Here is a 26000-nt window from a genome sequence, read left to right on the forward strand (position 1 = left end):
GGGTTGAGATACCATGTAAAGCTGCAAGCTTTACATCCATGCATGGCATCTAGGGGCTAATCTTGCATAAACAAGGCTCAACAAGGAGTTTAAGGTATGGAAGTTGCCCAAAGCTTGATAATGCTTAAGTCTTTAGGCATAAGGGGTGTAGTAGTGTCCAGATCTGAAGTCTTAGCTTCCAAGCATGCTCTAAACCAAAAATGATTCAAGAAAAAGCTAGAAAAGACCATAAACTCTCTAATGGGGAGATCTTGAAAACAAGTGATCAAGGTAGTGACTTTTCACCTTCAAATGGTTGCTACAACTGAATGGAATCGGAATCGATGGACTCCTTCTCGATCCAAGCTCTTAGATCTTCAAGTTTCTTCAAGTAATGCACCAAAACACACACTCTTAGCCTTACTCACTCTCAAAATGGAAGGTAAATCGATTAGGGTTTTTCTTTAGGTGATTAGGTGATAAGGGCGGCTGGGTAGAGGACTTAAGGTCCTTTAAATAAGTTGCAAACCCTAAAAGCTATGGTTTTCACACTCAACTCCAACTGGTCGAGTTAAGTCCTCCAACTCATCGAGTTGTTTCTAAAGTTCACGCAGCCATCTGAGTCCCTACTCGATGAGTTGGGGCCACCAACTTGTTGAGTTACCCTATCAATATGAATATAAAACCATTTAAATGTATACCAAGGAGTCAGGATGTGACAATTCTCCCTGACTAGAATCAGACTTCGCCCTCGAAGTCATTTCTGGAAACAGCTTTGGGTACTGTTTGCGCATCTTAGACTCCGGCTCCCAAGTCCAATCAGATCCCCTCCGGTGCTGCCACTAAAATATAACCAAGGGAACCTCCTTATTTCTCAATATCTTTACCTTTTTGTCCAATATCGCCACTGGCCTCTCGATGTAGTTCAGGCGATCATCAACCTGAATATCTTCTAAATGGAATATTGTTGTCTTGTCGGCAACACACTTCCTTAGCTGGGATACATGGAAGGTGTCATGAATCTGGGTCAACTCCTCAGGAAACTCTAATCGATAAGCTACCTTACCTACTTGAGCAATCACTCTGAGGGGACCAATGTATCTAGGGCCCATCTTGCTCGACTTCCTGAATTGGATCACCCCTTTCCATGGGTTTGCCTTTAGGAGGACAAAATCACTAACATGGAACTCTAGCATGGAAGACCTCCGATCTGGGTAACTCTTCTGATAACTCTGGGTCGTCGACAACCTCTATTGTATGAATGAAAAGCTTAAAGATCGATTAGATTCAATAGGGAAATAAAGAGCACAAAGATAATCAAACTGATGTTGAATCATTAAAAGTAACGCCCCAGATGAACTCGATGAAGAATTTCAATTGTATAGGCATGCTAGGGTTTACAAAGTAAATCTTTAAAAAAAAATGTTAACATTATACGGTACATGCATGCACTATAAATACTTAAACCCTAAATAAAGAGACAGCTTGGTCAAACCCAATATCATATACAAAAATGGACTAATAATTACAAGCCTAATGACACACTACATCACACCTAACAATCTCCCCCTTTGCATCAATTAATGCGGGAGAGGCTTCACTGTTGTGTCTTCTTGATTGTCTTGAAGAGTTTGGGAATCACAACAAGCAAAGTCTTGCAAAATAAGATATACCGTTGAATCATGTCATTAAATTTTTTCTTTGCAGCAGCGTCATTCAGGATACACATGTTGAAAATCTCCAAAATATGTTCTAATCAAGTTGTGGAGAATAGGTGCTTGTCAGGTAACGCGAAAAGACATTTCTAAAAAGCTCCAGGAACATCAGTCCCTCACTGAAACATCACAGTTAAGCGAACAGTCTCAATTTTTCCCATACTCATTTTGAAACATCATAGAGGAAATAACAATTTTCTACATTCCAATGTGTTGTGAGCTTCCTTCTCCTTTTGTTCTTTTGCTTTAGCTTCGCTTGCTATGCAAGCATTTTCATTTCTGAAAAGCTCCAGCAACATCAGTTCCTCACTCATTTCTGAGCAAGTTGTGGAGAACATGGGTTTTCAGGTAAGGCGAAAAGACATTTCTGAAAAGCTCCAGGAACATCAGTCCCTCACTGAAACATCACAGTTAAGCGATCAGTGTCAATTTTTCCCATACTCATTTCACTCATATCACTAGCTTTACCAATCAGATTCACTATAGGCTTTCGCTTCAAAACTTTGGCAATCTCAATATTAAGTTTCACCACTTCATAGATGTACGAAACTAACATTCTCTTCAGATGAGCAAGAATGGGTTTCTATTTTTGTTCTTTTATTAGAAAAAGATTGAGAAACAAAATCCAATCATGAGGGTTGAGATTTGGCAAATCAGCAAGTGGGAAGTCATTCAAAGAATTTTTTGAACCCCTTATCACCTTGAATTTTACGTTCACAAAACCTCCAGTAGCAGTAGGTCCTATGACCTTGACTGTTGTTATTTTCTGAGCACTCCAGGTTATTGACTGAGGTTTACCGAAGGCAAGATAAAAATCAATAAGGGCTTTATCTACTTTGGTGTTTGGAAAGGGAACATAATCTATTATGTCAAAACAGTGAAAAACGAAGGTTCGTCTTGTTATTGGCATATCAAATTGAGAGTCCTTCGTGTTAGCCAGATTAAAGAAGCGATTGGCTCCAACTAGTGAACACTGGGAAGATCAACAGCTTCATGCATCAACCGCTCTAATGTCCACAAAGGAAATAGCAATTTTCTACATTCCAAAGTGTCGTGAGCTTCCTTCGCGTTTTGTTCCTTCGCTTCAGCTTCCCTCGCTATGCGAGCATTTTAATTCAATTCTTGATCACGAGCCTTTCGTTTTAATTGATCTTCTTCAGTTTCTTCATCTTCATCATCACCTACTGGTTTCTTTCCTTTAGAACCCGAAGCTAAATTAACCTTTGATTCATTGTTTTTAGGTTTATCCCTTGTCTTAGCATCTTTATCATCTCCTTATTGTTTCAGAAGGATAGGGGCCTCGGGAACACCTTCAATCCGGTTCAGAAGAGCTATGGCAGGACGAAGCTTATCAGCTAAGTGCCAGCGAATGGTGATGGTCAATATTAGATCATGTGCGTCAAGAAGGTTGGATAGGAAAGAGTTGACATCACCCACACAGCTTTTCAAAATGGTTCGTTCAGATTTGAGCTCATCTATCTCTTTATTTGCTTGTTTAAACTTAACTGTCTGAGTCTTCAGTTGAGTAGTGCGAAGAGCAAGTTCATCCATCACCTTACTTTCAACAGCTAAGTCTTCTTGAAACTTGGAAAGTCTGGAAGAGATAGATGTTTGAAAGGCAAAGTTCTCAGCAGAGATATCAGTGTGAAGCTTCTCGATAGACTCTCTTTCTTTACAAAGTGAAACATTCAAGTGGACGATCGCATCATTCCTGTTTGAGAAATTTGACTCTGATGCTATGTTGATCTTTGTTATAAATGTCTTCATGTCAGAGATTCGTTTATCGACTTTTTTGGTTGCTTGCAAACAAGAACGAGTAGAATCATCAATTGCTTTGTTGGCTTTATCAACATTCACAGCATGTTCCTTAACCAGAGTATCGAGCATACTCTTGATAGCAGCTTCAAAATAAGCTTGGCTAGAAGAAGCAGTGGAAGAAACAAGAATAGAATCTAGTTTTGCATTCACAGCTTTCATATCTTTCTGAGTAAGAAGGGCATCATCATCACTGTCTTCATGAATAGAGAAGGGACTATAATGAAAGGTATCAAAATCAAGTCCCTTAGCCCTAAGAAATTCCTCCGAACCATCACAATGTTGAGGAGAAATAGGAGATGTAGTGGTAGTTGCTCCAAAACCTAAAGTCTTTGCCCCCACATCAGATGTATTGACCTTGATAGTAGGTTCGGTGTGGTGCTGGTAGTAGTGGTTTCAGTAAAAATGGGGTTTTGTTGTGGAGTAGAAATGGGTGGCGGTGTAGATACAGGAGGTAGACAACGATCGATGGTGATAGGAACAAATAACGAAGGAGGTGAAGGTGGAGGTGTTGGATGGTTTACCTCTTGGTGAATACCTTCCTTAGATTCGCTTTGATGACCAACATCAGATTCGATGTGAGATGAAGTTGAGGAGGGAACGCAAGGCTTTCGAGCTTGCTTCTTTACGCTTTTTCTCTTCGGGGATGAGGGAGTAGGCTTGGACGACTCACCTTTCGTCTTTCTCTTTTTGGAATGGAGAGTTAGAGTAGAAGGACCCTCTTTTGGTTGTTTCAGTTTAGCCCCTTTCTTAACTTTTTTAGCCTCATCAAGTGTCTGCTGCATTTCTAGTGTGAGGATTCTAGGACTTGAGACTTGACGCTTCTTGTATTCACCAATTAGCTTGTTGGCCCCCAACAAACATTGGTACATGGATTTGGGAATAGAACCCACAAAGGCAAACTTGGAATTATCAGTGATGATAATCTTTGTAGTGTGGAAGGTTGCGATTGAAGACTTCAAAGAATCTTCCTTGATTGGAATATTGAGCTTCGCTATAGCAAGTTGGACCACAATAGTCCAAAAGCAACCCATGGAAATTTCGATGTGGGGAGTGGTGGAGTTCATGCTTTGTACCAGTTGAGCCCATAATGTTGCCCCATAGTCAAGCCGGATTCCATGGTAAAGGCCATATAAGATCGCCATGAAGGATGTGTTAGCACAATCGGAACTAGCGACCCTTTCAGAAAAAGCTTTGAAGAGAAGGGTGAAGAGTCAATTCCACATTGCAGGGAGGTTTGATTTCTTGAACTTGGTAATAGAAGGAATAAGTATACCCCATCTGGTAGAACATCTCGAGAAGTTGTGCAGTTGCGATTGAATCAGGGTTTACCAGTGAATCATCCTGAGCAAGCCCTAGAAGAGAGCAAAATTGGTGCTTTATTAGAGAAGTTTTCTTATCAAGTACTTCAAAAGAGATCATTTCTTCCTCCTTGATGTAGGTGGCTGTTGAGTAAGCTTTTGATAACATCGACATTGGAACACATTCAATCTTTGTCAAAGAAATGACCAAAGGCAAATACTTCAAACATTCTACGATTTGCAGCATATATGCATTGTATTTGAACGGATCCAAATCGAGAATTAAGTTTTGATGCTACTTGATGGTAAGAAGAGAGGACTGAGCGGTTTGTTCTTGAGCGAATGATGATTCAACCATTATTGCGGTTTGAAGAGGAAGGTGAACAGTTGATAGAGAGCGTTGTTTAGGGTTCAAAGTTTTCTTTGAGAGTGATAAAAGGAAAATCATCAATCGATATAAGTACTTATAGGAAGAGAGAAAAAACCAAGCGACGATCGCGTAAAAAGCGTCTATTGGATGCCTAGAAATGTGTGGTATGACAACTATTACGGATGACAGGTTGTCATCATGACATCAAGCCGCGTGAGAATTCGAACCGTTTGAAATTCCACGCGCCTTTTATTTTAGAATCTTATCATCAACCTTTATCCCCAACGTTTCAAAAACCTTGATATCTATAAAATAAATAAGCTCCTTTCGTTTTTGAGAAACGAACATCAGAAGAGCATATGAGAGCAAAACTGAAAAACTGAAAAATGTCATAAGAGTCACGAGCTAGACTTTTGAAAATCATACCAAAAGTACCTCCGTTAAACTGAAATGAGCAAGCAGATAAATCTTAACTCGATGTGATAAGAGTAAGGTAGCTCATGACAAATGTGAATTTAGCATCCTAATTGGGAAGAAATGAATGATAGATTCGATTCATTAAGGCTTCACATAGAGTTGAGTGAGGCTTCAGACAACATGCAACAGGATGCTTCTAGGGACACTTAGCTAATACAAAGATAAAGAATTTTATACCTACCCCATCATTCACTTGAACAAGAGAATCTAAATGAAAAATATATTGGAAAGAAAAGAAAATGTTTTTGTATTTTCATAGATAATAATACAAAACGAAAATAAAATGTTTTTGAATTTTGAAAAACGTTTAAAGAAGAACATAAAACGAAACAAGAGTAATATACAAAATATTCACAGAGAATAGACCACGAGAGTTTGCTTCAAAAGAATAGTCGTGGCACGAAATAGGGCGAACGTTCGTCTAATTTCGGTTCACAAAAATTGGAAACAAAATAAAACGAGCGTTCGTTCTATTGCGCTTGTCAGTAAAATTGAAGGAGAACCGGTAACCCGATAGTGAACGAGCTACCATATAAGGTTGTGAGGATTTGCTTGGAATTTGCACAATAACAGATGGAAAAACATAATATCTGGTCTACTAGTTGTTAGATACATTAAAGGACCAATCATCTAACAATAAAGAGTCATAACTGTAGCGGGTTTTTCTAGAGATGGTGTAAGTTTCATTCCGAATGCCATTGGAACCTTCACTTTAGAGTCACCCACCATGCCAAACTTAGAGAGTAAATTTTAGGTATACACTTCCTGATTAATGAAAATACCTTCTCGACCCTGCCTTATATTCAATCCAAGGAAAAAATAAATAGGACCCATTGAGTTCATCTTAAACTTATTTTCCATCAGTTTTCAGAATTCAGTTGTGAGGCGAGGATGAGTAGATCCGAAGATGATGTCATCAACATAAATTTGGACAATCATCAAGTGGTCACCCTCTTTCTTATGAAAGACGTTTGGGTCAACCGAACCTTGTTTAAATTTAGACATTTTAAGGAAACGAGTAAGAGTTTCATACCAGGCTCTCGGAGCTTGCTTCAGTCCGTAAACTGCCTTATCCAGAATCTAACAATGATTGGGATACTTATCATTAACAAAACCAGGTGGTTGTTCAACATATATTTTTTCTTCTAATTCCCCATTTAATAATGCACATTTAACATCCATCTGAAACACTTCAAAGTTCTTATGAGCAACATATGCTAAAAATATCCAAACGGATTCCAACCTTGCAACAAGTGTGAAGTTTTCTTCGTAATCAATACCCTTTTCCTGGTAGTAACCCTTAACAACTAGTCTCACCTTTTTCCTTATTACATTCCCTCTTTATCCAACTTATTACGAAATACCCATTTCAAACCAACAACTGATGCATTAGGAGGAGATGGAAATAATCTCCAAACTTTGTTTCGTTCGAACTCATTGAGTTCGTCTTGCATTGCTTGAACCCAATCAGAATGATCAAGAGTAGTGTTGATGGATTTGGGTTCTTTCTTGGATACGAACAAACTAAACATACTGAATTCCACTTTGGAGAATAAAGCAGTTCATTTCGCTTTTATTTGAGATTCCGTAAGAACACATGTAGAAGATTCACCAATAACTTGGGTTTTTGGGTGATCTTTGGTCCATTTGATGAGTGGAGGATAATTTGGATCATAGGAGGGGTCCAATTCAACGTTTACATCCTCAAAATTTGATTAAACATCCGAATCATCATTCACATCCTTGTTCTCCCCCTCGAATGACGAGTGATCTCATTAGGATTTGAAGTGTCTTCTTCACTCTGCAAAGGAAAGTTTGTTTCTTCCGTAGTCGGTTGCTCCCCCTGAGGAGGTGCTTTAAAGTCCAAATCCTACCCCTGGAATGGAATATTAGTGTCTTGAGGCACATTCGTGGTTGGTGTTTGATTATTCATGTTATTTGTTGCTTCATCGATTATCTTCTTCAATTCATTTTCTTTGTTATCAGGTGCTTTTGCTTCAGATGTGATCGCCTTCTCAGGTTCATCAAATAGAAGCATAAACTCTTCATAAAGATTAGCCAAGGGAATAGCCACTTGGTTCGTTGAAGTAAAGATTTATTTTTCTTGACAATCATTCGCTCGAGTCTTCTTTAAATAATTATCATCAAATGTGACATAATAGGTTTCTTCAATCTTTTTGGATCTTTTTTTGGGAACCCTATATGCTTTTGATGTTAGCGAATATCCCAAAAAATCCCTTCGGCAGCCTTCTCATCAACCTTGTTTCGTTGTTCCTTTGAATTAAAAATAAAACACCTGGAAATGAAAACATGAAAGAACATGATGTTAGGTTTTCATTTATTGATGATTTCATAGGGAGTAATAGAAAATCTTTTATTAAAAAGAGATCGATTTTAAGTAAAGCAGGCGGTGGCAACAACATCAGTCCAGAAGTAAAGTGGAAGTGATGCGAACGAAAGCATCGTCCTAGCTACTTCACACAGTGAACAGTTTCATCTTTCAACTATTCTGTTTTGCTGTGGAGTATAAGGAGCAGAAAAATTATGACATACTCTCTTGTCAGTGAGGAATTATTTGAATGCTTGGTTCTTGAACTACAGACCATTGTCGCTTCCAACATTGCGAACTACCTTTCGTAGTTGTAACTCAGTTTGTTTGATGAAATCTTTAAGTCTAGGAGTCGCTTCTGATTTCTATTTAAGAAAGAACACCTAAGTGAAGCCAAAAAATTCAACTACAACAAAGAGAATATATTTGTTACCACCAATACTTTTGATTGCAAATGGGCCACAAAGATCAATATGGAGTAGTTTGAGTGGCTCAATGACCTTCGTGTTCACTATAGAAGGATGACTTTTTATGCTTTGTTTTCCCATTTCACATGTAGCACAAAGACGATCCTTGTTGTATTTCAAGAGAGGAAGACCTCGCATATGATCACCAAGAACTTGATTGTTGATGTCTTTGAAGTTGAGGTGTGAAAGTCTTATATGGCATAGCCAACTATCATCTGTTGCAGCCTTAATTAGCAGACAAACAGAAGGTTTCCCTTGTATCGTTTTGATGTCTAATGGATACATATCACCTTTTCGTCTTGATTTGAGCGGCACTGATTTCGTCTTCTTCTCGATAATTCCCGATCTTTCATCATCAAACGAGACCTTTAGAATGGTACCTACTACTAACTATGAAACACTTATTAAGTTGTGTTGCAGTCCCTCAACATATGCCACCTTGAGAATCGAGAAATCACCATTTTTTATCATGCCATATCCTTTGATTTCACCAAGTGCATTCACTACTAGAAAATAGACCTCTAATGACGCGTTTTTTACGACAGGCGCTGATTAATGATACGCAAAAGGACTTGCCCTTAAAATAGAGTTATCTCTCCAAAAAATTTAAGGATTTACGTCACGCATTATTGCATGCCCTTAATTTAGTGTCTCAAGAAAAAAATTAAAAACACGGAGGGCGCTTTATCTTAAACGCACGTCGTCTGTACCTGTTGCTTTATAATTTTAATGAAATGCGCATTTAGTAGAAAAGGAGGAAACGAAATCCCCAAAATTTTGAAAACCCGCCTTGTTTTTTCTATCTTCTATCTATTTTTCATCCTTACAGTTCACTCTCCCCTCTCTGATACTCTCTCCTCTAGATCTCCGTTCATTCTCTACCTCCCGTCTCATTGTAAACCACGAAGGTGAATCGTAATTGATCTGCGAAGTCTCCTTCTTTTTTTTTCTCAGGTACGACATCATCCCAATCCATTAACCCTTTCATTTTTCATTAAAAAACCCTAATTGACTTGGCAAGTTCATGAACCAGATGTAGCAAATTCCAAACTGGGGATTTAACCAAACTCGATAGAGCCATTGACGGAATCTTTGGATTCGGTCAACAAGGACTCTCTGTAATCGCGTAGCTTTCCTCACATGGGATTGCTCCAGGTCTTCAATCTATCAATCTACAATGGTAATTGTCAAGTTACATCGAATCAAGGTCTAGGGTTTCAAATGCTTCAAGTTCTTCCCAAATAACTTCCCCTCTCAAGACGATTTTCCTCAAATTTCTATCGAACTTGGTAGTGTTGAATCGGTGTGTATCGGTGTCAAGAACCTGCCTCGAGATCTGTTGCATTTATGAATGAGGAAGATTTGGTAAGGCAGCTCAGTCGATATTCTACCTCTGTCGTGTTTTCAACACATAAAACACAGGCAAACCTTGAAGAGAAATTTCAAGCTTTTGAATAAGAATCCTCAAAAACCATCGTAATTTCAAATGAAACCCCTCACCCTAGAGTCCAGACGCTTATTCTATGTCGATAGCACATAAAATCTAGGTTTTCTATTGTTTCTATCGACCAGAGACTTTCAATGGAGAAGACAAAATCTGGAAAGAAAGATTCAGATGCCTAGAAATTCAAATGCATAAACAAAGTTTTTTGATGTATTGTTTCTATCTACTTTTTTTTTCTAGTGAACTCTATGAATTAATTTTTCTCATATGTGTTTAGCATGTCTCAAATCAAGAGATGAATTGTTGATGTGCTTCAACCTGGGGAGACAGTAAGTTTCTTGTTATGTCAAATTGTTCAATTCTATTTTATTATTTTTCAAACTGATTGATGAAAATAATAAGTATAATATTCTTTTCAGGTGTTGCAAGCTTTAAGAAGGCTGAAAGGAAGTTCAATAGAAAGGAAAAGATGTTAGCTGAAACAAAAATTGTGTCTGATCAACTAACTGAAGATGCCATGAAGCTGATGGAGGATGTTGACTACAGTTGAGATAATCTTCATTCAACATTTTTCTTTATATTTATTATAAATTTGTCAACATTCTGATTTATGTAATAAATATTTATGTAGATGTGTATGATGAAAAACAGGAGGTCTTTCAGAGGGAAGCAGGTAATTAGCATTTCTTTATAAGTTTAATAATGAAATGATTTAAATATCAATAATACATTATTTCTTATATTCTTAATTATTGGGAATGTTATTACTAAAACTCTGATTTCATTTGTTTTTATAATTACAGAGGGATTTGAGAACCTAGCACGTGCTAGAGGGGAAGGGACCTCTTCTAGTTCAGGAAACAAGCAACCTAATTCCTTTGGAATGAGTGATTCCGGTCTCAATGGAATACCTTCCGCATATAATACTGCAAACAATGAGGATGATTGCTTTGACATGTTTGCTGAAGATGATGACAAATCTACTATTGATCCATCAGCTAGTAAGCAGTCATGAAGTTTTTTCGTTTTTTTCATTCAGATGGTTTATTACAATATTGCCCCTCAATTCCGTTTTTACTTGCAGGCATTGGATCTACAGAAAACGATTATGTATTTGATGAATCCTCAGGGTATGCATCTCTTTTTGTTTTCCATTCAGATTTATATTTAGTCAAAAAGAAACAGCATCTTATTGTTTCTGTATTTTTATTTTTTAATTTTTTTACAATTACTACTACAACAGCAGTTTAGGATATTATTATGACCCATCTTCAGGACTGTATTGCAGTGCATCATCTGGACAGCGGCAATATATTATATAATGTGGTCACTATTTTCAACCTGATTTAGTATTATTTGAATTATAGTGATTTTGATTTGGAGATAAAATGTGGTTACATATAAAGTAATGTGTTTGTGTTTTGTATTTTCCAGGTGTTCTTGTAACCAAGAAACTGGTGCCTATGAGGCGTTGCCATCAGGGAAGGCAATGGAAATGGAATTGCAACATAGTGGAATGGAATTGGAATCATTATTTTCAACCTGATTTAGTATTATTTGAATTATATTGATTTTGATTTGGAGATAAAATGTGGTTATATATAAAGTAATGAGTTTGTGTTTTGTATTTTCCAGGTGTTCATGTAACCAAGAAATTGGTGACTATGATGAGTTGCAATCAAGGGAAGGCAATGGAAATGGAATTGCAACATAGTGGAATGGAATTAGAATCACAGGTTTCGCATCCTGCTGTGCATGGTACTTATGGAAGCTTCATTCAAATTTCAACATGTTTAGGGTTGATGGGAGCTCTTTTAATCAGGATTCCTGTAAAGAGCATCTCAGGTTGGTAACAAAGCATTGTCTACCTCTGAAACTGTAATTAACATTTTAGATTTGGATTCATTTTTTGAATGTATATCCAGGTGGCGTATCTGCTTTTGGTTATCTACAATTCCATCCATAATACTTGCTCTTGCTATGATATTCTGTGCAGAAAGTCCACATTGGCTTTACAAGGTCTATTAAGTGTCATCGTCTTCATTTCTATTTGTTGATAAAACAAGGGCATATTTAATGCTGAAATTTGGGTGCATAATCTGTGCATCGATCAACTGATAGAAAAAAAATTCAGCGATTATGTGTATAATTTGGGTGCAAGGAAAATTAATTTCACCAAAAGTTCGTGATCAAGAGGTAAAATCATCAGCAAAAAGTGTAATCAGTTCTGATTTTTATTCCGTTTGATACTTGAAAATCTGCTTGTAAGTCACTTCTAAATAGCGTAGTACTGTAATTTCAAGTCTTTTACTGTGGCAACTTATGAACTCCATTATGTTTGACATATGATTAGAATGGCTATGGGGCGAGCTGGATGCAAAGTAAAATTGGTGATTTGGGTTCCAATACAACATTAAAGGAACATCATTTGTCATTACTGTGTGATGGATTTGATAAAGCATCATCAAGAAGAATCAACTGGCATACCAATGATGATATTTCATTGAATTATTTTCTTGGCTTAAGAAAAGATTGTTCTTAAAACTGCTCTGTGGAATGAAAAGAATCAATGTGGAATGAAAATAATTTGTTTACTGGATGTGTTGATGCGCCCTTAACAAGAAAAGGAGTAGAATAAGCAATTGAAGCTGGAAAGAGAATCAGTACAATGCCATTTGACATTGTGTACACGTCAACATTGGTTCGTTCTCAAATAACAGCAATGCTTGCCCTAACCCACCACTGTTGCTAGAAGGTATTTCTATTTTACCCTTCTGCACTTTCTCAAAATTACATGAGCAAATTAAACAAATGGAAGTTGCAGTTGAGATGATGGTGCTAAAGAAGAGATTCACCAGGTGTATTGTGTGTCTGAAAGAACAGAAGGCAATCCCTCGCTAGGTGTATTTTGCTAAAGAAGACCTTCTGCCCAATTCATTATATTTACTTGTGATTCTTCTCGGTTAATGATATCAGGACATGAGAGAATGTTATATGTAAGAAATCCTTATGTTTCTCTCAAATGTTAAGTTATGTAATGATAATGATATATATTTCTTTTCAGGTTGTTGATGTTGGAAGCCAGAATTTAAGTCATTGATTCATCCCATGTTGTAAGGAGTCAAATTCAGAATTACCACCTGTAGTCAACTGTTTTGGAAATGAGTATATATTCAATCTAGAGACACAGAGGTAATTATCAAATAATCTAGCAAGTATATGTGTATGTATAATATTTGTAGGGCTAATCTGATGTAATTTTGTTTTTATGTTTGAGCAGGCAACACTAGTTCATTACAAAAGGTTAATTTTTTTGCATTCCCTAAGTTTATTTTTAAACTATAAATACTTCATGATGAAATGTTGTATAATGTTTATCTGGATAAAATCCTATTTTATTACAAGAACGTACCATGGTTGCTGCTTTAGGTATGTTCACAGATCATTATTTTGAAATATTTGGTGGCAGTTTGTTTAAATGTTTGTTGTTGACACAGACAAGAGTTGAAGACATGGAAATTGAGTTATCGGATAATAAGGGCATAAGATTGTCCCATTGTTCAAATACATTGAGAAAATGAGAACAACGACCATACAAATAAACAAGGAAATCAAGGTGTGATTCATCTTTTTTATGTATATAAATAATAATACCATGAATAGACATTAAATTAAAAAAGGTCAATGTTGAGTGCTTTTAGCCAGCTGGCAGTTGCAACACTATTAGGCCCTGAAAAGGAGAGAGAAATCAACTGGTACTTACAGCCTGGACATAAGGAGAAGCTGATTGGATAGTTGACACCAATTATTCACAAGATTTCAGAGATTGTTTTACGTTGTGTTATTAGTGTAAGTAAAATTAATCCGTTTCATATTAGTAAATGTACTCATGCAAAATGCTTGGTCCATAAACATTACAGCCATAGGGCTATCACCTAAGGATTGGATATAAGTTCCACCAGCATGAATTTTTCCTCTTCTGTTTTATAAATTATCATCATCACTCAATCATGATGGCGAAGCATGAGCTTGTATAACATCATACCTTATTCGGTCATGGCTTGCATCCATACATTGCAATAGCAAGAACTAGGTCTAGGTTATGCATACACAATATATTCTTAAAACATCTAACTAGTGATGTGCATGCTATTTTTAGGTCTGTAATGCAGGCAGAGAAAGGAACATCAAACTTTTGAGGTACAACAGTTTGCCCACTATATCCCTTCTTTAAAAAAAATTGTTACGGGCACCAAAAGAGTTGGATTTTGGGATATGAGAGATCAGTTAAGGTTGTTGAAGAATTCAAGAGTTTTGCAGTAGAAGGCAATGTATATGAAACCATATGTTCCAAGATTGCCCCTTCCATATTTGGCCATGAATATGTAAAAAAAGTTGTGGCACGTCTCCTGTTTGGAGGATCAAGGAAGGTATAATGCCAACTTTACCCTTGAATATTGTTATCTGTACTTAATCATTTAGGAGCTCATTTCCTCTATTTCTACAAACTTTACCTGATGGTGTAAGATTGAGGGGTGATATCAATGATTTGCTCTTGGGAGACCAGAAGACAGGTTGGATTAAAAATTAAACAAGGTGCCTCTTAATAGCAATGTAATGATAGGTTAGATAGTTAGGGATTGTATTTTATGCAATGGATTGTTATTTTTGTATATGATTATTTGTATGATATTAAATTTTATGCCATGGATTGTATTTTTTGTATATGATATTTTATTTTCTATTATGAGACATTAAATACAAATTTAATTTGAAAATTAGTAAATCTATAAATAATATTTTTTTAAACATTTAAAATTATGATACGCAAAAATGTGTGTCATCTTCATTTATGACATGGCCTTTCTTGATAGGGGCTTTCTTGATACGCATTGCGTGTCATTAACACGCGCGTCGTAAGGTTACGACACGCGAATGCATGTCGTCTTCCTTTATGATAGGGCCTTCCTTGATACGCATTACGTGTCGTAAACGCGTGTCGTAATCGCACGTCGTAAATGAGCATCGTAAATGCACGTCGTCTATAGACGACATGCAAAAGCGCATCGTCTATCTTTATGACAGGGCCTTCCTTGACGCACATTTGTGCGTCGTCTGAGCCCTTTACGACGCGCAATGAGCGTCGTAAAAGGTTGTTTTTCTAGTAGTGATTGTTGCCAAACTTCACAAGACCACCATTCCTCAGTTCTCTATATTTTGTTAGCTCTTACTTTTATCCCATCATGTGACACAAACAACCACTGTCAATATACCATTCAGTATCAAACTGTTTGTCATGAATGTCCTACAAAAATTAAGCAGATTTAGGAACCCAAAGGTGCTTGGTTCCTCGTGAGCCTTTTACAGAAACTAGATAAGCGATAGAGGAATCAATCATATAGGTCCGTTTTATTAAATTTGTTTGATCTTTCCTCTTTATTGTGAAAACCTTGATCTTGTTATTTTTTGTTTCTTCAGAATCAGATTTGATTTCTTTATTTTTAGCTTGATTCTTGACGAATTCTTTTTGAACTTTCCTAGGGTTAGTAGTTGATTTCTTTGTTTGAACTTTAGAATTCGAGACTAACTTTACCTTTCCTTTGACATCATTTGATGATGCATTTGAGTGATGGGATTTTAGTTACTCAGTTTGCTTCTTTTGATAAGAGGGTTGTTGAGCGAAGTTCGCCTTTAAGTTGCAGGAGTGACAATGAGTACACTGACTTGGATTTATTTTTGAACGAGCTTTCGTACTTTGATTTGAAGGTTTTTCTCTGTAAACATAGTTGGAATTTTGAGATTGCCAACATTTCTTCCTTACATTGAGATTGTTCTGGTATCTTTGATTCCATAATCGTTTTTGCTCAGCGAGTAATTTAGCGGACTTGTGAATGTTTACTTGAGGTTTCACTCTCTTGGCATCGCTTTCGTCCTTCGCTGATTGAGGATTGGTTTCGCTTTGAACTTCCTTGGTACCACTCAGGATTTCTTTATCAATTGCCGAAAGATTGTTCAGTGGTTCTGCCACATATCAACCTTTAACTCTCCAAGAGGTTCTTTCAGAAAGACCTTTCATTTCTTCTGCATTATCAATTGGTGCGGACCAGAAGAACTCATCACATCCCTTTTCGTTGTCTTCATTAACGATGGATGTTAGTTTGACAATTTGATTTTTTTCTATTCCTCCAGTGGCAAACACTAGATTTGGTACAGTTTGGACTTTTAGGAAAAACAGTTGTTTTCGCTTTTATTGTTTTTGGTTCATTTTGAGAAATAAGTGCGAATTCAACTGAATTTTCAGAATTCAAAATTTTCACTAGTTGAGGTTCATTTTTAACAAACTCTTTGCAATCAACTTCGTCCTCTACTGAAATTTCGCTCATATCACTGTCCTGATCGAATTTAGAGCTACTATAAACATTTATTTTATTTTCTGAATTCAATTTGGCATTCAACGAGTCAAATTTTAGAACAAAATCAGATTTGATTTGCTTCTTATCGTTTTCATTCAAAAATTGCTTCATCATAGTTTTGTGGTCTTTGGACTTAATGTAAGATTCAATTCGTTCTGGTCCAACCCTATATGCATCAGGAGTTTCTTCACACAAAACTATGGATTCACAATTGTAACAGTCGGCGTCTATTTCAACTTTCTTTAATTCAAGAAAAGGTAAGATCATTTTGTGAATTTTCTCACCAATTCCACAATCAAGGTGCAACTGAGTAATGTTAAAGTAATGCCTTTTAGCAATTAAATAGAAAATGTTGCGTTGTTTCAAAAGCTTTAAATTGTCTCTTTGTAAATAAATGGACTCATCCCTAGACATAGAAAGCTCATACTCTATCTTCTCAATCCACATTCGCCCTCATCGCTTTTAGATGAAACCCTGTTCAATTGATTGGTTAGGTTTGAGTTTGTTAACCGTGTTCGTTTCAGACTATCACTAATGTTTGAAAAAGTAAATTTTAGATCGTTTAATTCAGTTTCATATTTAGAAACAGGTATATGAAGAGATTCAAGAATGGAATTCACCTTGTTAATCAGTTGTTTGCATTCATTGATCTGCTTTGGAACTGGTCGTGCTGCAAAACAACTATCATCTCCTCTTCCACGTCTAGTGACACTTTTCTGCATTTGTGACCCTTCATTTGTCACTATCAAACACCTACCAGCAAACTGGGAATGTACTTCCTTTGCAACGAAACCCCTTCCATGTGTGGGTTTGCGGACCTCATCATCCTCTAAGTCCGTTGACCAGACTTCGACTCCTCCAACCTCATCTTCAGCAGCATTTTCCTACACAATCAAAGCAAGCATAGAGTTGTCAGTGGTTTTCTTCTTCTTAATCTTCTCTAACGTTCGTGTGTGGTACATTTCATCATCTTCTCCTTCTTTTCTCTCATTCAACTTTCTCAACATACAATCCTTTGCCAAATGGTTTTTGCCATGACAATAGTTACAATCATAACCTAATTCACCAACTACCTTTTTCTCCTTTTTATCATCTTCCTTTTGAGGAGTGCTTTTACTTTCTTCCTTCACCTTTTCTGAGCTATAACTCCCTTGACAAATTCTATTTTTTTTTAATGGAAATTTCTTCCTTGCAAACTGTTTGGGATTTGAAATCATCAAGGCATACTCCTCATTTGTGAGATCACATTCAGAGTGATCCGATTCAGATTCTTCTACTACCATAGTCTTTCCTTTCGCAACCAGAGCTAGAGACCCCATACCTTAAACAACTTTTGCTTCCTTCGACACTTCTCTTTCATGCGACTTGAGAATACCAACCAATTTAGTCAGAGAGTAACTTTTAAATTGCTTGTGTGCCTAAACTGTAGATACAACTGCATTCAGACCTAAGTGCGTTCATAAAGGTGAGCTTTTGTTCGATCACTTCTCATCCAATGGCATATTTGGTCATCCTGCTAAGAAGATGATTGTAGTAGTTGAATGTCTGACCTATATTTTCATCCGGCTTTTGTGCAAAATCCCTAAACTCTAAAAGCATTAGAGTCCGAGTTGAATGCTAAAGATCTGCATTAGTGGAGTAAAGTTTCTTGAGCTTGTCCCATATGTCCTTCACAGTATTGCACAAACTTACCAAGTGAAACATGTCTGCTTGCAAAGCAAATCTGATGATCCTCATCGCTTTTACATTGCTAATAAGTTTTTCTTTCTCGTCTTGTGGCACATCTTTAACATCAAGAAGCAGTTGGTTATATTCTTTCTGTGTTTTGATGGTTCTTTTAGTCTCGGTTTGAACGAATGGACCTAGAGTAATGGATTCCCATATTAGATAACCATTATCGTCTGAACCAAGAACATAGTCATCAAAATTGAGAGCCCAAACTTCGTACTCATGGGGGAAAAGTATTAGGATCCTTGTAGCTGCTTGAGATATTCAAGGAGTTAATGCTCGAATCATCGTGTTTCATTTTAACAAGTTCTTTGTAACCTGCTACAAATCATATGTTCAAACTAAACAAATAGTAGGGTAATATAAAGATCACAGTAAGTCGTCAGAAAACCAATAAAGATGACTAATCAAGATCGTATATCAGCGGAAACCCTAGTATCTCGACAAATAGAAGAGATGCGTATAGAGTACACAATCTCCTGCTATGGTACCAATTGTAAGAATGAAAAGCTTAAAGATTGATTAGATTCAACAGGTAAATAAAGAACACAAAGATAATAAAACTGGTGATGAATGATTAAAAGTCACGCCTAGATGAACTCGATGAAGAATTTCAACTGTAGAAGTGTTCTAGGGTTTACAAAGTAAATCTTATAAAAAACGTTAACATTCTACGGTGCACTCATGCACTATAAATACTTAAGCTCTAAATAAAGAGACGGCTTGGACAGGCCCAATATCGTATAAAAAAATGGACTAATAATTACAAGCCCAGTAACGCAAGACATAACACCTAACATCTGTCTAACCTGATGGATTTGTTTTGTCATCTTGAGCACTATCTCGGTGCTCCCCATCACTCTCTACCTGAACTCCACCCAACAGATGGGAGTCCAACACCTCCTCCCATATAAAAGCTAAAAGGGATGTACCCCAATAAAGCAGGGATGGCTGTTGTTGTATGAAAACTCAACAAAGGTCATAAATAGGTGCACACACCCACAATATCATCATCAAACCATCACCATACTGATTTCACTAAACTCATGCTCCGCGATCCAACATAAATAGGTGCACACACCCACCCAGATTAAGCATCACTGCTCTTAATGAAAATTCTCATAAACAAAGCACTTTACCTCAATAAAATTTACACCCTTGGACAATCCCTATCTGGTGACAATTAACTGATTGGTCCATAACTGGAATAAATAATAGTCAATCGATGCTCCTCTTTTCGTCTAACAACCTGAGTCTTATAATAATCTTACATTCCAACAATTTAGGGAATCATACTCGGAAACCAAGATACACCATCCCAGAATCTCATGATATCTTGTCATGTCTATTGATCTTCAACTACACAACTCGAAGCCTTCGAAGTACCCTGTGACATCCCCATTTTCACGGCCAGAAAAGACCGATTTGTTTATGCTTGTTTTTAAAACCAGAGTACTCTTTTAAAGAAAACAGTTGAGGAATTTGTTCCCAAAACAAAATATGATAAAAATTATCAAAGCATTTCTTTAAAGAAATGTATTTTCATTATATAAAAAAATCTTAGGATGTCATGTTCCGATACAGACATATAAGCATAAACAGAAATTACATTTAATTACACAATTGATTTATATCTCCTTTAAATCTCTCTGTGAAGTATGTCTTCGTATTAATACATGTGATACAAAGAATACTGAGTGGGTCAGGCTTGGGAGCCTGGTGAGCATATAGGGTTTTCATCCCACAATGTTATATCATATAAAAGGCAACTCTTATCCCACCCCATCGATCCTCACAACTACACGATCTAAACTCTCGTATCTAAAATTTTCCTCTTTACCCGATCCCTACTCACGGATCTAAAACTATTATCTTCACCCGATCCATACTCACGGATCTAAAACTAACCTTTTCACCTGATCCATACTCACGGATCTAAAACTAACCTTCTGATCTGATCCATACTCCCGGATCAATAATTGTACCCAATCCATACTCCCGGAATAAGGACAATTAACTATACCCTAATCATGATCTGATCCATACTCCCGGATCAATAACTGTGCACAATCCATACTCCCGGACTAGGGACAATTAACTTAGTCTTAATCCATACTCCCGGACTAATAACAAGTTTTATCTCTTTACCTGATCCATACTCCCGGGTCTAAAACTAACCTCTTGGTCTAATCCATACTCGCTGAATAACTAGATCAACAACAACGACATCGGGGCCTCTCATCTGTTTATCACACATCAATTATCTACCCCTGTTCTACCCAACATATTAGTAGATAAAAATATATATTTTTATACATAGTTTAAAGCTTGTATAACATTCTCCTTTATTCCACATAACAGATGAGGCACACCCACGTAACACATATTTCATAGAGAATAAATAAGATCTATGAGATAGAAGAAAGTGAATATACATTCACACATATAACAAAAAAATATACACATAACACGTATTTTATATTAAATACTTCATAATTATGCGTTAGAAAAAAGTAACCACACACTCACTTGATCAGAAGATGATCGGACAGCACTACGACTTGTAGAAGTAGTATTCTTCGGTAGATCTGGAAGATCTTAACAAAAACCGGGCTCCTCGCGGGCAGAGCTTCGGCTCGGGAATCGCACTTCTTGGGATCTTCGGGTCCTCGGGACTTGCTTCGAGTCTCGGGAATGATACCGGGGCTTCGGGATAATTCTTGCACGAAAAACGATGCAAAAACGCGAGAAAACGGGAAGAAATGAGCAAAGAAGTCGGTTGCCCTCGACACCCTTTTATAGCGGGCTGGAAGCTTATTTACGCTGGGTGTAAATCTTCATTACGCTGGGCGTAATGTGGATAAGCCCGGTGACTCCCCCCTTTGGATAATATCCGAATTTTTATTTAAAGTAAATATCGAAAATATTTAATAAACTTCAAAAATTCATATCTTCCTCATAAGAACTCCGTTTTTGATGTTCTTTATATCCCCGCGTAGGTGAGACTACGATCTACAACTTTCATTTAGACTCCGTCGGCTAATTTTGACTTTATTTTTATTATTTATTTTTAGTAGGCCGGGACAGGAAAACTCCGTTATAAAATCATAACTTCTTTATCCAACATCCGTTTTCGCCTATCTTTTTATCGTTTTACTCCTATTAACGAGACCTTCGATTCTAATTTAGATTGTTTTGGCTAAAAACCGCTCGGTCTCAAATCGAGCATTCGGGTTGCATACCGCTAAGTCGAAACTTCGAAAAATCATAACTTCCTCATACGAAGTCAGATTTGGGCGTTCTTTTTATGCACGCTCATGGTTTAACGTATTCTACGACTTTCATTTAGATTGATAAGGCTAAATATCGCTCTAACGTAAATTCACTTTTTACGTCGCGCTGTGTCGTGTCGGTTCTGTCGCGAAACTTCGACAGGTCATAACTTCTTCGTTATAACTCGGATTTCGGCGTTCTTTTTATGCACAGAAACCTTGTAACATATACTATAACTTAATTAAGATTATTCCTTCAAAATAATATTCCATCAAAAAGTCATTTTTGACGCTTAACGTCTCTAATTGACTAGCCCGGATCTACGGGCGTTACAATTATCTCCCCCTTAGGATGATTACGTCCCGGAATCATCAACGAAATAGGACTTGCATAATGATTCCACATGTTATTTATTCATCCTAGGTAATAACTGTAACTTCTATGTTTCCTCGAAAGAGTATTTAACTTTATGGCTTTCTTGATCGCAGAAGATGCCCAATCTTGCATCTGCTTATCGTACTATGTTGTACTTTCAATCATAACCTTCAAGTTACCAGATAAGTCCTTATTGTGGACTCCTTCTTCTTCTCAAGATAATTACTTTCATTTATCTATTGTAACAAACCGATGGGTCGTTATCTATTGATCTCTCATCGCACGATGCGACGCTTAGACTCGGTCTTTAATGAAGTTAAATTCCAAGATAGAATATACCTTTCTTCATATTCTAATGTGATAATCACATTTCAGCATGTATCATTTCTACCTGCAAACTTCTTTTAACAACGAGCGCAACACTATCAATCGCATTAACTTCAACCTTCTGACTTAAGTCAGATGTTACATCTAAATTGGTCCTTTAGACCACGTAACATACTCCTCGTAGTCAAACTCAAATTTAAATATGACCACTAGGGTCGGAACAAGAACCATATTACTAGTCATTACCGAAACAATGGTAATGACATACTAGAATAAAGTGGAATCAATTACTAGCTTCTTGGTAACATTGTGACTTTCCCTGATCCAAGTGCGAGCCCTGTGCTTCCGGTAGTATATGCATCTACTACCTTTCAAACCTACTCATACTCATCCCAAGTATTGTCCCGCAGTCGACCAAGTCACCATACAAGAAAATCAGTCAATCATTCAACACATCAGTTAGCAAAACTAGGGTTTATATTAATTCCTTGAAACGATTACACAAAAGTTCAACTTCACCCTATACTACGCCTCTAGTAGGCTACACTTCCTGATACAGACTTTATATATTGACATGAAGTCTTTATCCTTGAATCCTTGCATTGTGTTCTGCTTCGTCGAGGATCATGTGGAATGCTCTTGGCTTTGGTGGTGCATTTGGCTTTATAGCCTCTTCTCTTCTTGGGCAGTTTTGCTTGAAGTGTCCTTCTTCACCACACTTAAAGCAGGCTTCTTTCTTTTTTGGGCATTTGCTGGCGTAATGACCAGTCTTCCCGCATTTGAAGCAGGTCATTTCTTTAGAGCATTCCCCAATGTGCTTCCTTTTGCACTTGTCACACCATTGTGCTCCTTCTTCAAGCTTCTTCGAATCAGACTTCGAAAATTTTCTTTTCTCATTAGAACCTGAAGTTCCTTCTAACTTTCTCTTCTCGCCAACTTCAACCTTACTGTCCGTCCTCCCCTTGATCATATTCTCAACAGACTTGGCAGCCCAAATAGCTGCCTCTAGAGTAGGTGCCTGACGCACTGGCACTGCATACTCCCAAGGGAGTCCCTTTGCGTACCGGTCGACTTTTGTTAGTTCGTCTGAGACAATGCGCAAAGCAAACTCCATCTTGTATGTGAAGGCATTCGTGTATACATCCACTGACATGCTGCCTTTCTTCAATATCAAAAATTTGTTCTCCAACTCTAGCAGGTTTTGGGCCGAGCAGAACTTGCGCTTGAATTGCACCAAGAACTCTGCCCAAGACAGTTGCAGTGGCTCGTTAGGGTTTAGGATCTTCCTTAGAGTGTTCCACCATTGAACGGCTCCACCTCGGAACTGACGCACTGCATAGATAGTCTGCAACCTGCCTCTGTGGCCACAAGTCATGAAGGCTAGCTCCATTTCCGATATCCAATCCATAACTCCGATTGGATCTTCCTTTCCAGTGAAGGTCGATGGTTTGCAAGTCAGAAAATCCTTATACTTGCATCCCATTCCATCATTCCTTCCATTCTGGTTGTTTTGCCTAACTTTTGGTGGGTTGCTTGACCAACAGATCCACTAAAGTTTCCACATTCCAAGTGCCCTTCATTCACTTCGGGCTCTTCCACTTGAATTAACAGATCTTCACGATTCTGTTGAAGCAAACGTCTCGTTTCATCCATCTGACGATCCAACATCGTCTGAATCATCAATTGTACATCGGCCATTGTTATCGGCTCAGGTGCTGCTGCTATGACAGGTATTTGCTCAATCACTGGTGGTTGATTCCTATTTTCATAAGCATTTCCAACTCCACTTCTTGTTCTCACCATTTTTGATCTATACACCAAATAAGGTGAAATTAGATCCTTATTCACGATAGATATTCAAATCATCCTTATCACTCCGAAAAATTTACATGCTAGTTCTAATATCGTAAACGTACGCTTAGAATCCTAAACACATAAGGTTTCCAGATCCGGTCGGCAACAGACCATAGATCCGAACAAATAATAGCACCAATATAGCTATCACACAAAACATTTAGCACATAAAAGCATTTTAGGCATCATTCCTAAAATAAACTAGTGCTTGTGTCAATTTAGGTTTACTACCTAACATATTTTAGACACACTGCTCACAATCATTACTTAGCATTTTAAGTTTAACTCTAGAAATTTCCTACAAATTCCTAGTTCACTTAAACTAATGCTCTGATACCAACTGTGACATCCCCATTTTCACGGCCAGAAAAGACCGATTTGTTTATGCTTGTTTTTAAAATCAGATTACTCTTTTAAAGAAAACACTTGCGGAATTTGTTCCCAAAACAAGATATGATAAAAATTATCAAAGCATTTCTTTAATGAAATGTATTTTCATTATATAACAAAATCTCGGGATGTCATGTTCCGATACAGACATGTAAGCATAAAAAGAACTTACATTTAATTACACAATTGATTTATATCTCCTTTAAATCTCTCTGTGAAGTATGTCTTCGTATTAATACATGTGATACAAAGAAAACTGAGTGGGTCAGGCTTGGGAGCCTGGTGAGCATATAGGGTTTTGTCACAACTATACAGTTTGTGTCTTGTAATCACTACACTCAAGAAAAATGTAGAATCATAAACTTAAGAGCATGTATGATGCTTACTCTATGACAACAAAACTTCAATCCAATACACCATACAAGTACTACAAATAGTCAACAAGCAATTGGAAACCCTAGAAGTTCTTGTTAGGTCCATTTTGGGCTAGGACTTCCTTATTCGACTCAATAGACCAATAAGCTTCCAATTTGACTATCATGGGATTAGAACCTTTAAATGGGCTCTAATTGGATCCATATTCATTTATTTCAACATTTTGGGCCATATTGGGCCTAGAATGAAATAAATTAAATACTATGAACCATAATTAACCTAAACTAGCCCAATAAAGTATAAAAATGTCACTTATATTTTATAGGACCAACAATCAATCAATTTAACTCCTATATGGGCTTAGGGGCAATAAAGCCCAAAAAATCACTTCTCCCCTCTCCAATCTCGACCCAAGCCCAAAGAAAAGGAAGAGTTGACCTTTGTTGCCACCTCACAATTATTCAAGGGTCTTCTATACATCTTGTCCCATATATCCATGCATACATCACTTCAAGATCTCTCTTCTTCTCCCTCTCTCTCATTCTCGGCCGAACACACACACGTACACTCACAAAAATTCATTTCATCCTCTCTAAGTTTTGAAGAACATCTCCTTCCTCATTCTTCTAAATTTTCGAGATTTAAGGTCATTCCAAGGAGATTTTTCACAAGCACTACCATCCAAGGTAAGTTTATACTTAAATCTATGATCTAGGTTCCTTGATTTATCAAACCTCTCATCTTAACACATAAAAATTTATGGTCTAACTCCCTAGAACCATCTAAGTCCGAAAATCTCCTCAAGAAGTTGTTAGGGCTGAAAACAACATCAAACTTCTTCCATTCTCCTCCAAAACCGAAACCACACCCAAAGGTGAGCTTCATACCCCCTATTTCTCGGTTTTTATAAGTTTTGTGGGGGGGAATACAAGCAAATGTGTAGATCTATGAGTATATGTATGCTTTGTATGATTTCTATGTTTGTTTACATGTTCTTATGTGATTATGGTGTTGAAACTAGTCAAAGAGTCCTTAAAATCGAGATTTGCATTAGGATGTATGAAACAAGTGTTAAACATATTATTACACGCAAATCATTTCTAGAAAAATAACCAAGTTGGTTAATATGAACTCATTGGGCTAAAAATCCCATTTTTAGACTCAAAATGTTAAAAATATAAGGTTAAAGGGCCCAAATTGACAAAATACAAATTCTGATGGATGAAATGAGTCAAAACAGTTTCAATAAGGTATTTTTCTGGAAATATTCTCTTTGAAGGATTAAATGTGAAATTGTTAAGCATAATGGGCCAAAAATGAATTTTTCGGCCCAATAAAGCCCAATACGTGAGATTTTCAAATTAGAGG

The 26000-nt window shown here is 37.0% G+C and overlaps 1 protein-coding gene across 10 annotated transcripts; it reads left to right on the forward strand.

The window, feature by feature from the left end:
- Positions 1-9244: 9244 nt before the first annotated feature.
- On the forward strand, positions 9245-14601 carry LOC145045146 (uncharacterized). Of its 10 annotated transcripts, XM_078993507.1 has the most exons (19): positions 9245-9407; positions 9487-9818; positions 10175-10226; positions 10317-10442; positions 10529-10570; positions 10701-10898; positions 10982-11027; positions 11173-11223; positions 11332-11447; positions 11533-11742; positions 11823-12093; positions 12251-12652; positions 12722-12893; positions 12962-13089; positions 13178-13326; positions 13395-13513; positions 13599-13746; positions 14057-14327; positions 14425-14601. In XM_078993507.1, exons 4-9 carry the CDS (start codon positions 10367-10369, stop codon positions 11441-11443), a joined length of 525 nt encoding a protein of 174 aa, XP_078849633.1. In that variant the 5' UTR covers positions 9245-9407; positions 9487-9818; positions 10175-10226; positions 10317-10366; the 3' UTR covers positions 11444-11447; positions 11533-11742; positions 11823-12093; positions 12251-12652; positions 12722-12893; positions 12962-13089; positions 13178-13326; positions 13395-13513; positions 13599-13746; positions 14057-14327; positions 14425-14601. The 10 variants fall into 10 exon arrangements, with proteins under 10 accessions (XP_078849633.1, XP_078849622.1, XP_078849614.1 ...); XM_078993496.1 differs by having other exon boundaries at positions 11823-12161; positions 14057-14601; XM_078993488.1 differs by having other exon boundaries at positions 14057-14601.
- Positions 14602-26000: the final 11399 nt, after the last annotated feature.

Source organism: Lactuca saligna, chromosome 1 (assembly GCF_052625555.1).
Source record: "Lactuca saligna cultivar CGN05327 chromosome 1, ASM5262555v1, whole genome shotgun sequence".
NCBI lineage: Eukaryota > Viridiplantae > Streptophyta > Magnoliopsida > Asterales > Asteraceae > Lactuca > Lactuca saligna.

What these genes read in the sequence shown, in the direction of transcription:
- LOC145045146 (XM_078993496.1), top strand. Translation starts at nt 10,367, where the DNA reads ATGTTAGCTGAAACAAAAATTGTGTCTGATCAACTAACTGAAGATGCC. An exon ending in GATGGAGGATGTTGACTACA is followed by an intron (nt 10,443 to 10,528) that starts GTTGAGATAATC and finishes ATATTTATGTAG; the next exon opens with ATGTGTATGATGAAAAACAG. An exon ending in GTATTTGATGAATCCTCAGG is followed by an intron (nt 11,028 to 11,172) that starts GTATGCATCTCT and finishes ACCCATCTTCAG; the next exon opens with GACTGTATTGCAGTGCATCA.